General features: G+C 41.3%; 1 protein-coding gene across 1 annotated transcript in view; it reads left to right on the forward strand.

Annotated features, from left to right (window-relative positions):
* Prex2 (phosphatidylinositol-3,4,5-trisphosphate dependent Rac exchange factor 2) overlaps nucleotides 1-13,199 on the forward strand; it is a 280,846-nt gene that overhangs the window by 213,472 nt on the left and 54,175 nt on the right. The window contains exon 35 of the mRNA XM_048420638.3: nucleotides 7,285-7,399. Within this exon, the coding sequence (XP_048276595.3) occupies nucleotides 7,285-7,399 (115 nt within the window). The remainder of the gene's footprint in view (nucleotides 1-7,284; nucleotides 7,400-13,199) is intronic.

Consider the following 13,199-nt stretch of genomic DNA (forward strand, 5'->3'; position numbering starts at 1 on the left):
ACAGTGAGCCAAGCAATTTCATTTGAAATTTTTGAGTTAATAAATACAGATATTTGAATCTACTGAATGAGTCTATTGGTGTTTGATTAATAGCCTTTAGACCCTGGACTAATAAATATTTTCCACTGGGTTTTATACCTGTCAAGGGAGTGTTATATACAGATCAACAAAACACCAAAAGGCCCTGCAGAGGGTTTCCCATTTCTTCATAACAAAAAGATTAGAACTCTAGGAAGAAATAAAGTTTGAGGAAAAAAATTGCATTTCATAGTCTTCATGTTGAAGGCACACTGGATCTTATAGTTTGGGGTCCTGTCAACACTGGTTATGACAAGCACTTTAGAAAAGGCTGTCCTTGAACTCACAGAGATCCACCTGCCTCTGCCTCCCGGAGTGCTGGTATTAACGGTATGTGTGCCACTACCGTCCGACTCTTTTTTTAGTTTTTAAGACAGGGTTTCTTTTTGTAACCTTGGCTATCCTGGAGCTCATTTTGTAGACCAGCTAGCCTCAAACTCATTTAAATGTGTACACCACCACCGCCCAGCTCAAAACCTTTCCTGATTAACCTTCTTTGCCAAAATCTATTCATTTCGTATTCTTCCACTACTTTGCACTCTCACGATGTCGAGAACTTTCTATTCCTTTTTTCTTAACTGCAGGCCCTTTCTGACTTATTTTCTTTTAAAAATTTAAAAGCCCAGAAACTGTGGATAGAACATAGGCCAAACATGTTAACAGCCCAGGAGACATTTTTATTTCCTTTTACAAACTCATTTAAGAGAACCAGTCTATTAGCAAGTTAATTCCTATAAAAGTGGCTACTCAGAAGGTCCCTTTTAAAGAAAACATTGGCTTCTCTTTTGGGTACACAAGGCAACAAAGGCACGAAAGAAGTCCAGCATCTCTGCCTCCATCCCCTGCCTGTCTCCTTCCCCCAGGTGGCCTGTTTGCCTCTCTATGTAAACTTGTCAATCACATATAAATGTCTTCCTAGTTATTTTACCTTTCTGTCAAGCTGACAGTACAGAGGTAAGTTGTGGTCGCAAACCTTGGAACAACAGAGTGTAGCAGGGTCACCAGGTTGATGGCAGTCCTGGTGAGGCTGCACCCTGGAATATAAATAGTCATCTTCTGAGGACCAACCTGTCTACTCAAGCAGGAAGAACTTCTCTGAACCATAGTTGAGAACCAGAACTGAGATAGCATTGATCAGACCTTAGCCTGCCTGACCAAAGACTGCCAAGCTATATGTTTTTATTGTCTCTTGTTTCAGTCCAATCTGAAGTGCATGTCAGTAAGCCAAAGATGGATTTGAGATAAATGGATTTCATTTGTTCATTCTACCTGAGGCACACTGATCAATCTACCCCATTGTTCCTCCCCATCAGTCAATCCCCCATGCACTGGCATTGGTGGCTGAGCATAGCCTCTTTGGAAACTAGAGCCGGCAATGTTACCTTAAAACTCCAGTTACGCCACGCAATCACTCACACTAATTTAACTTTTTTAATTTATGCAAACATGCACTTAGAAACCAATTTGCTACCAACCAAACAATATACAAATTGATAAGGACATTTTGAGTGTTAAGTCCCAAAGAAACCCAGGACAGATGGCTGACTGAGGTACCTATTAATATAACAAAGTGAACTCTTACCACCAGTCTCTCCCAGCATTGAAAAGTACCTGGTGTAGGACTGGCTCCTTTGACACGTCTCACTCCCTAGCCTACCCTGAACTTCCCAGTTCCGGAGCCTCACTGCTTTCCTCCCAGCTTCACTTTCTTCTATAGCTCAGTTTTGGGTGTATGCTCTCTTATTCTCCCGGTCCTCAGCTCCAAGGCTCGTCTCTTCATCTGGTTATCCTCTCTCATAGTCTGTTTCTTTTCTCTTTGTCCCCAACTCCCGCCCCTGCCCTACTCATGGCCTGGTCTGTTCTGAGGACCACGTTCAGTTTAGACTTCTCTGGATGCCTCTGGCTCTTTTCTTCCTCAAATTTACAATAAAAACCCTCTCAATCATGTTTAGGGTGGTCATTCAATGAAAACAGTATATACAAAGGTATAGCCATATATATATATATATATATATATATATATATATATATATATATGTAACAACAAAATAATTTATAGTGTTTGTTTAGACTATTTATCATGCACCAGGATTAGATCGTTGTTCTATTTTTTTCTCCATTGCACAAAACAATTCTACCCCTAAAATCTGTTAATATCCAACAATTCATAATAAAAACAAGATAGAAAGTTTGCGTCTTAGAGGCAACGAGCCTAACCTAATTTGTTATGAGCCTCATGTGAACACCCACTAAGAGCAAAATGGTCAAAGAGTGAAATCGTTCAGCAGACTGCAGTAGATTTTTCCTATTTCAGAGCTGGACAGCACAGGCTGATGTCCTGTAGATGGAACTGTTTCCTGTGATGTCTTTTCTTAGGCCAAATTCCTTCACTTTAAAAAAGAAAAAAACTTATAATGAGGCTCAACTATAGTCTGCGTGTTCTCTTGTGTGTCTGAAAGGGAAAGGATGGAAAGAAAAAGATCATAACCTAAAATGCTCACTCTGAGTTCCCTACCTGGGACACATCACCGGCCTTTGCAGTATTGCCTTTAGTTAGGCAGCCCCAGAGCTTGTGCGGCTAATTTCCCTCTGTGTATCCCTGGAAACCATCTCTACATCACTGTCTTCTTATGCTTCTTTAGCATGTTACAAAGGCGTGATTAGTACATGTGGACTTGTGATGTTTAAATTTGTCTTTACCTTAGAGCAGTGGTTCTTACCTTCCCAATGCTGAGACCCTTTAATACGGTTCCCCGTGCTACATCACTGCTACTTTATCGCTATCATTTTATTACGTTTATGAATCGCAATGTAAATATCTGGTATGCAGGATAAATGATATGCCACTCATGTTGGGGTGGCAATCCATGGATCGAAAAACACTGCCTTAGTAAGTTTTGAAAGCACTTTTGATTATATATATATATATATATATATATATATATATATATATATATATATATATATATAATGTCTCCTTGGAGAATGTAGAGCTGAAAGCAGGGAATGATGCTTTTACAAAGAGACAAGTTGAGGTTGAACATCAAGCTAGCAATAGAGGAGGAGGCCTGCGGAGCTGCTGTACCTGAGGCTGCTAGCTGTATAGAAAGAAGTTAAAGTAAGGAAGTATGGTATGGGAGTCGTAGTTTCAGGAGGATGCATCGAAACGGCCATTCTCAATACGTTTAGGCTTTATAATGTTCTGCTTAGCAAGGCTTACTTTTCTTGGGTTTACCCTAAAGACACTTCTCCTCGATAGGGCCTCTGAAAGAGAATGGCTTTGGAGGTTGTGGTAAATAGACCATAGAGGGAGATCTTCGCAGGGAGCCACCATCGTTCCATCTGGCCCAGGAATGGATGCTGATAACTCTAGAGGAAAACCTGTCTACAGACCTAGTTATAGTCACTAAGCATCACGAGGGGCTTTTGACTTTCTCCAAGAAACAGAAAAGCTAAGGTGATGTACAAGCTAGAAGCAGAGAGAAGAACTGTTCACCAGCAGTCGAGGAAACTCACCGACATTTCACTAGTGTCTGTGGGAGAAGGGCGTGGGCCAGAGATACATCTCTGTGCTACTACTTACAGCCGCCTAAGAGGTGACATTTGGGGACCTTTACCCAAGTGATGCCGGAATTCCTAACGGGTTTATTTAGATGGTTAACATAGATTTAAGTGTGGACAGCAATAGAAGGAGAAGGGTTTAGTCAGGCTTCTGTGAAGCCTTCTTAAGAGGGCCGTGTGTGTTTTCAGAAGGGTCACGTAGAAGATTTTGGTGATTTCGGGAATTTACTGCTTCAAGTGTTTCTAGGCAATTCCTCTGTTCTTTGGTGAGTGAGATCCTGAAGTGCCTTGGACAAGAGTCTGTGATGTACTAGTTTCTAGGCAATTGCTCTGTCCTTTGGTGAGTGAGATCCTGAAGTGCTTTGGATGAGAGTCTGTGATGTACTAGTTTCAGTTCTGTTACTATGATCAATGTGTGGACAGGAGCAACTCTAAGAAAGAAAGGGTTTATTCTGTCTGCAGTTCCATCATTGGGGAAGTCAAAGCATGAACTTGAAGCTTACAGTTATGGGTTCCAGCCCCTTATTGAGGGGAGGCAGAGCAGGCACTAGGAGCAGCTAGCCATATCCAACATTGAGAGCAGAGAGTAGTGAATGAGGACCAGCCTACTACACTGCTCATCCTCTTTCCTTTTATACAACTTATGATACAAACCCAGGGAACAATACTGCCCACTTTCAGGCTATGGTTCCTACATTATGTCACAAACAAAACAGTTACTACAGATATCTCTACAGGCCACCATAACTTGGGCAGTTTGTATGGAAACCAGTTTCTTGGGAGATTCTAAATTGTGTGAAGCTGACCCTTTCAACTCTCTAACACACATGGGTAGAAAGACTGCCCATGGGATTCAATACAGTTTTTATCGTAAATGGTGTTTACTGTCTTGTATATGGGTGATTCCCAGGTAACTGCAGGTATACAGTTGGAAAAGAAGAGAGTTCGTATTTGCTCATGTGAATTTAGGCCTTCGTCATTGCTATTGTTAGTCAGAAAAGATCCCAGGAGCAAAGGCAGATCAAGGCCAAGACAAATGAAAGAAGTCCTGTATAGCACAGATGGATGAGGAAGATGCCAAAAGAGAACAAGGAGATGGTTTTGTTACTCGAGTTTCAGTGTAAAAACACGACCTCTGAGGGTTCTATGGACTCTCCCATGTTACTGTCCCCAACGGAGACCAGCAGTGTTGACGGCAGAGAAAGGAGCATGTGTCACTGTAGCCATGTATGGAAGTACACGCAAAGCTCGGGACTGGCCCCGAGTCTGTCTTAAGGGCCAGATAGGAAGGTTGAGATTTTATAGATAAGAAACAAATGAGATGGCTAAAGCCCGCGTAGATGACATGTATGTGATAGCAAGCTAGGGCTTCCAGAGAAGCCATCATCATTATATCTCAAGATGAGTACTCTGCTTCCCACGTGGGGCTAACTCAGCGTGGGTAAGTGCCATTGTCTGGGCATGTTGTGGGCCCCATAGACACATGTGTCCCCCTATATGTTCCCTATAGACTCATGTGTTTGGACACATGGTTCCCACTTAGGGGCAGTTATAAACCCTTTAGGATAGTGGTTTTCAACTTGTGGGTCACAGCCCCTTTGGAAAACTTGGACCTCTGAAAGTATTTGCATTACAATGCACAGCAGTAGCAATATTACAGTGATGAAGCAGTAGTAAAAATAGTTTTATGGTTGGCAGTCACCAAACATGAGGAACTATGTTCAAAGGCTGCTGCATTAGAAAAGTTGAGAACCGTTGCTTTAGGAAGTGGTACTTGCTAGAGGAGGGGTGTCACCCAGAGTAGGGTTTCTTTGAAGTTTTATACCCCAGCAGGACTTCCCTTCCCGTTCTCCCTCTTGGCTTCCTGTGTGTGGCTGAAATGTGATCTCTCTGCTTCTTGACTGACAGGCCAGCCTCATGCCTCCTGAGTGCCAGGCCTACCTCATGTTTCTGCCACCATGTCTCCCTGCCATCACGGCCTATGTCCCCTTTGGAACTATAAGCTAAATAACTTTTCTTTTTTTTTAAGTTGCTGTTTGTCAGGGTCTTGTGTTACAGTCTCAGAAGTGTAACTGTGGCTGCGGAAGTGACTTCATTATGGGGGCTCCTGTCCTTCAAGGCTTGTTCCTTCAGGGAAGTTTGATCCCTTATCGTAAAGATGGTCGTTGATCAGTCCTATCATTCCTAGAATCTGACGTAACTACAGAAGGAATGACATTAGAGGAAGCTACTATATGAGGCAAAGGCAAAGTAGAGCCAAAGTGACAGACCATACAGTGAGTCAGGCCAGTAGCAGGAGTCCTTCTTCAGCTTCCATCCTGAGCATCTCCCCCTTCTCTGTGGGACCACTTGCTGTGTTTTTCTGTCCCAGCTGGCAACCATAGTCTGAAAACATTAAATAGAAAATTCTAGAAATAATTGATACATGGTTCCAGTTGTATGCCATTCTGAATAGTAAGATGCTTGCCTAACCCGAGCACAAATGATTAGCCTTTGAGTGGCATCTCCATGCTTGTGTGCGTCGCCTACCCAAGAGTCTCTCAGTGGACCGTAGCTATCAGGTCATTGACTATACAGGGTCTCAGTGTTCAGTCTCTACTAACCCTGACTTTAATGAGTAATCGTCCCAACATGCAAAAATAATGATGCTAGCAATTGGGATGTGCTAAAGAGAGGCATAGAATGCTACCTTCTTGGGAAAAGGTTAACACTCTAGCTCCTCTACTCCTATCATTGTGAGCTTGTAGAATTCTTGTACTATCACACTGCTGGAGTTAAAGCCACAGTACATAAGTGCTTAGTGAAAATAGAAAGGGCATTACACAAGTTGTGTGTGTGTGTGTGTGTGTGTGTGTGTGTGTGTGTGCGCGCGCGCGCACCCTGTGGAAATCCAAACAGTCTCCAGTAGAAGCCCTGGTTTCAGTATCTGCTGCATGTCTGACATGGAATGCATCCCTCATCCCGCGGAGGAAAAGACTGTGGCATGCATGTCCATGGAAACAAATTGGGAGAAAGGTCTGATTGTAAGGGTGACAAGGAAGCCAGGTGAAATCGTTGTGTGAATTGATCCCTGTGACTTGTACAGGGATCAGAAGCTCTTATGATTTCGCCTCTTTCTCTTTGTGGGCAGAACAGGGGATGTGCATACAAATGCAGATTTCCACCCCCTCCCTCCACCCCTACTCCTACCCCCACATTCCACCCCCTCCCACAGTACAGGTATGGATACACAATGCAGGCTTCTGTTCTGGATGCAAATTCCCGTTACAAAAGACTTAAGTTTTACTTTGTTTTCAGAATACTTCTTGTGTCTGCAGTTTCTCAAAATAATCAACTGAGAATAATCCTCGAATTTTGGGGTAGCATTTTCTAGTCTTTTACAATGCATTCAAAATGTTTCAAAAATAGAAGATAGTCTAAACCAGAAATTTCCTTTGCCTGCTTAACAAGAAAACAAATTTCACCAACTGCTTGATATATAGTTTGAGAGCACAGGGCACGTTTTCGTTCATTTTTGGAGGCATCTGTTGCATATGTGTTCATACTAGACACTCTGGTGTAGCTGTCGGATATCAGCAGGGTTAGAGGCAAGGCACAGAAACTGGGTTACAAGACTGTGTGTGAATGGTTAACTTGTTTCTGCAGCCTTGGAGAGCATGGAAGGATATTGCTATAGAGACAATGTTTCCGTGGAACAGTTTCAAGCCCAGATAAACGCCGCCTCCCTGGAAAAGGTCAGACAGTACAATCAGAAGCTCAGGTATGTAACCTCCAGTCTTGTTGATTTAGTCTTGCTTTTCCTATTAGGCTGTCTGTTTTGGCCACATGAGCAGGATTTGTAACATTTTCATTAGCCTAGATTATTGATATTTCCTTTGGTATTTATAATGTTTAATGTCTCATATACCCTAATGGCTATGCCCCATGAAAACGAATAAGAAAAAGAGTTTTAGAATGTTGTGTGCTGACGTTTTAATTTCTAGAGAAAATGAAGGGATGTGATTTAAGTATAGAAGGAGAAATTTCATTATTTTGTGTTATGGCGACATCTACAGAAAGGGTCATTGAATTGCTGGGAAAATACTTTCTTTCACATGCCACTAAACAGTTGGCCCATTGCATGGGGGCGGGGAAGCATCATATGACGATATGACAGCTATATGCATGTTTTTGAAAAATATATCTTTATCCAAGTAAATGACAGTTGACTTTTAATATTCTATGTCTTCCTACACCGAGACTCTGTTGTTATAGTCGATATTAACAGAGTTGGAAGCCTTTGAGGATGGACTCTTCCCTCATGGTTGGCTTTGAACTTAAACTATTTCCCTGGTAACACCACAAAAGAAAAAGTCAGCTACCCTCTCCTCAGGATTTAAAATCATATATGGCAGAGTAGTGATATTAGAGTTTGCTTGAGACTCACTAAGGGAAAGCTACTTCCTCCTGACTCAAAGAATAGAATCTGCTTTCTAGCTCAGGTCCTGCCTGGGTACTTGGCCTTCTCATTGGCCCTAAGATTAGAACATGGTGCACGACTGTCTTCTGCAGCTGGACCTGACAGTCCCCTGACTAGAACACGGAAGCTGAAGCTGTGCTGAGGAGACAGGAGGAATAATTATCTCCCATTGAGATGATGTACCTATACTGCAGAGAAGCTCGTGGTGCCCCACGCCACACTGCTAAACCTGCCTGTTTTTGTTCTCCCTCCTTTTAGATCCTAGTCAAAGGCTGAGCTTGCTCAGGGCTTTTTATTATTTTTATTTTTTTTTAACCTATGTTGGAAGGTGTCCCTTTCCCCTCCCTTCCTACTACGCAGCTGCTTTGCTAAGCTTGAGGGCTTTCTTGGACCCAAACTCAATATGGAGTGACGTTTTCTTCCTCTTCACCATCTCCTACTCTGTGCAGCTTCTGAGATTTACACCTTGCTGGTCTTAATGGTTTTTCCTTCCATACTCTAATAAAATGATCCTCAAAATTCCTTCTATGGCAATTAAAAATTCTCTTATTAGTAAGACTAAGACTCCAAAGGGGAAACCACAGATTTCCTTGATAATATAATGGCAAGGAAAATGACTTTTAACCCGCGGAAGGAAACTGCACTGTAACTTAGAAGCTTTTGTTTTTTGCAATTATTAGAAGATCTCTCTCTCTCTCTCTCTCTCTATCTCGTGAACTGGTGGACAGATCACTTGTAAAATTACTTGACAAATTCAACTTTTTAAAACACTTTGAATGTTAACATACAAAATAGTGTATTTCATTATAGTATTTTCATGTATACATATGGAACTATACTTTATTCTTATTCATTCTCTCTCCTTGGGGTCCTCTTTCTATGCCCCCCTTCTCTCTGCCCTCCTCTGGCTGATCCCCTTCCTTCCAGCTGAATTCTTCCCTCCTCTACTTGCATGTCTCCTGCATTCCATTAATGTGTTTTCCTTATCTCTACTCTCTCCTGGAGTCTCTTCCTCCCCTCTCACAATCTTCTTTATAATTTCATGATTTTACACACACACATACACACACACACACACACACACACACACACACACACACACACCCCACACATGTGTGTGCTGGGAGGGAGAGAGTGAGGACACAAGAGCGAGTTACAGATTTATGGTGTCATCCAATAAGACAATATTATGAGTCTGGCTTATTTTGCTTAGCATTTATTTTTAAAGGAAAGAAATTGTCCTAGCTTGAGTCTTTGTAACTCAAAAATGATATTGTGCCTTCCTGCCACACACACATGCACACACACACCACCACACACACACCACACAATACACCATACACACACACACCACACAAATATACACTGTGACTACTCTGAAGATTGAAGATTAAATTAATTCCCAAATGACCAGCAGGGGGTGTTTGTTGGTCCAGGTGATTTTCTTTCTCTAGTAATACACACCTGTCCCTTCTCCAGTGCTCTCTACCTCATCCGCCATTATTCACTGTTAGGAAATTTTAAGTTCCTAATTTTTTTCAATTATTTATTTCCTCTTCCTTAGCAAATTTAATCTGAGATTCTGATGATTCATTTTCAATTGGCTTATCCTATTTCAATTTTGTTTCCTTGTCTACATCACTGTTCCTCAGAGCTACAAAATGTACTAACTCCTTTCATAGGAAAGAAAAATGTTAACCTTAAATCCATAATCAATTTGTTCCTAATTCCCCTAATAAGAAGCATTGGCTTAGGAAGCTTAAGTTCAGTCTTGAGAAAATCTTTCCATTGATGATTTTTAGAAGAGAATTTTGCCTTCCCAGCTGGTGAAATATATTCCTAGGTTGTTTTTGAACTATATGCAAAATTGAAGCCTTTCTATAGAACACACAAGCTTGAGCATGCATTCGTAGAGTCATTTTAAGAAAATGGACCATTGCTGAAGCATCCTACTTAACTCTGTCTCAAAGTACCAGTCTTGTTTTCATCCACTTAGTATTTTGCTTCCAGACCATGCCACCTTCCTATTTGAAGGTCTTTCATGATTTTCTGTTGTCTCCAAAGGAAATATCAGGCTCCTTAGTTTGGCCATGAAGCTCGTAACCATGACGCAGCCCTTTGTTTCCCTTCTCCACAGATGCATCAGTTGTATTCGTCTTCCTAACTGTGTCTCATACTTGCCCTCTCTTGACTCCTCATCCTTCATTAGCATCTGCCTTTTCTGCTTCCCAACTCCTAAGAAAGCTGTGCTTATGATTCATCTTCTCACACTGCTTCAGTCTTCTTTGTATTCATTTATTATAGACTTGGAATGAATCCTGGGTAGCAGATGTTTCAAAAGATGCCTAGGAGTTTAATGTACAGCCAGAATTGAAGACCAGCTCCTAAATCAGAAGTTCTTTAAAGGACAGTCCCCAGATTAGCAATGGCAGTGTCTCTGAAAGCTTCTGAAAACCTCTTGAGTGTGCCCCACTGCCTGGGTTGTAACAAGCTTTCCCCATGATTCATTCTTTCTCACACTCAAATTTCAGAGCTACTATCCAGACCTAAAGGACTAAGCAACCCCCTCTCATTGTTTTATGTTAATTACAGCTGTCAGTTTTTCTTCTAGATGGTAAGTTATTGCTATACATCACCTACCTTCTTCATTGTAATATCAGTTCTTTGAGTTGAGGGATTAGCTGACCTTAGTTTCCCCTCTTGTATTTATCAAAATGCTGTTGCATAAAAAGCTCTTCACGGAGGTACATCGAATTGCATTACTGATATTGGTTACTTTTGTATTACTCTGGCAAAATACTACACATGAATAATTTGAGAGAAAAGTTTAAATCATGGTGATGGGGACACAGTGCATTATAGAGGTGTAGTAGGAATGTGAGGTGGTAACTCCTTCCTTCTTGGCAATCAGGTCACAGAGCCAGACCCAAGCCAGAAGCAAGTATAGCATTCAAAGGCCCAACCTTAGTGTCCTCCTTCTGACAGCTAGTACCCACATGGCAGACAATTCACTTCCAGACAGCACCACCAACTGGGACCAAATTATCTAAACACATGCACTGTGGGGGAGATGCCGCATGCTTTGTTCAAACTGTAACAATGATATTTATGTTGAACTAGCAGAAAGTGATGGGGAGTAAGACGTATCTTCCTAATTCCCATGGGTCTACTTTAAACAGAAGTTGGTGTGTGTGTGCACGCATGCACTCGCACTTGTTTGTGTACATACATATATACTTACATATATCTGTATACGACTATTTATATATCTCTATATAATATCTGACAGGACGGTTATCAATGATTGTAAAGAAAATAGCAAAAGTGTTGCATATGATTCTGCTTTTATAAGAAGTCATTGTAATTTATCTCTCTTCAAGAAAGGTCTTTAGATGTAGCTACTCCTTGGTAAGAAAAAAATTAGGTGCCTTTGTCAGTAAGAACCTGCTATCAGTCTGCCCTGCTTGATACACACAGATTTCCTGTGTACAGGAAGGCAATTATCCGCCTCCTTCCAGAAGTGCCTTCTCCTCTTGCTTGTTTCTTGAAAATGTAGTTAATTTCTTCCTTCCCCTTTTCCTGTGGCTGTGCACAGATTCCTTGTCCCTCTTTCACCAATCTGCTTTTGCTTTTCAAAGCCAGGAATATTGACCATTTCAAGAAAGCTGACTGACCCTCTTAAAAATTTTTTTCTTTTTCTTTTTTTTTCATTCCCCATAACCTGAGTGCCTCTTTCATTTTTTTTTCATTACAACTCATTTAATTCTGTACGTATTTTATTTACTCATTGGATCTCAGAAAACATCTTTCTGGCCTTCATCTGTGTGACTAGAAAACATTCCTTCGATGACAAGCTTCAAAAAATAAACTCGAGCTAGTATAAACAAAACAGTGTATTGACTGTGGTACGCAGACCTCCAGGGCTGTGGTGACTTCAGTCTGGGGAATAAGTGCTCTTCCATTCTGTTTGGCACTTCTCTCCTCTGTGCGGATGCATTTCATTCTCTCATCTGGGCAAATGTGTTCACTAGAGACCAATGTTACTCATGGAATGAGAGACAGTTACCCCTGCATTACCAGCTCTACTGCAGGATCGAGGAAGGACTTGCAGCTAGAGCCTAGTCCTTCCTGAGGACCTTGAGTATGATGGAGCAGTGGACCATCAAATGCGACTGTGGAGGCTTCTATGAGAGTAGAAGCAATGGGTGCTGTTGGTGTGGAGCAACCTAGAGTAGATGGGCATAATTGTCGATCTAACAGAAAATGACGAACGTCAACCCTACCAAATCTTTAGGATATTTGAAGTCAGTCCCATGAAAGGAAAGTTATATGATTATTTAAAATCTTAATGTTCCCCTTATTATTGTTCTCATTTCCATTTTTGGGAAAAGGTAAGGCTATCCATCCAGTGAGTGGCCAAACCAAACTTTAAATCCAAGAACTATTTTTCTCTAATGACACTGTTTATTTTTTCCCCTATACAAGGCCATCTCAGTGAGCAGAGTGAATTTTTTAACACTGAAAGCAAAAATTTCTACTACTCTTTCCTGTTGTAAGAGGAGTGGGCTGGCCGTGTCCTGCTGCCCGACTAGCTTAACCCCTGAGATAACCACACAGAACTTGTATTAATTAAATTACTGCCTGACCCATTAGCTCTGGCCTCTTATTGGCTAACTCTCACATCTTGATTAACCCATTTCTATTAACACTGTGTATCACCACGTGATTGTGGCTTACCGGCAAGAGTCTAACCTACGTCTGTCTCAGGGAGGAGATGCCCCACTGGCCTCCATGGCTATGATTTTGTACAATCATTCGTTCATTCACTCAACATATTTGAGGTTATCATAAGAAGAAGAAAGATATGAGACACATGGTGTTTAAATATTGCATCACAAGGAGACAGCTTTGCCAGGACAAAGGGAAAGTTTAAAAAAAAAAGTAAATTGTAGATAGAAGTTTCTGTTCTGCCCAGTCCCATAGCTATTCAGTCCCAAAGAAACCCACAGAGGCTTTTATTAATTTTAAACCATTTGGCCTATTATCTCAGGCTTATTATTAACTAGCTCTTACAACTTAAATTAACCCTTAATTCTTTAAT

This window comes from Myodes glareolus, chromosome 16 (assembly GCF_982192425.1).
Source record: "Myodes glareolus chromosome 16, mMyoGla1.1, whole genome shotgun sequence".
Lineage (NCBI taxonomy): Eukaryota > Metazoa > Chordata > Mammalia > Rodentia > Cricetidae > Myodes > Myodes glareolus.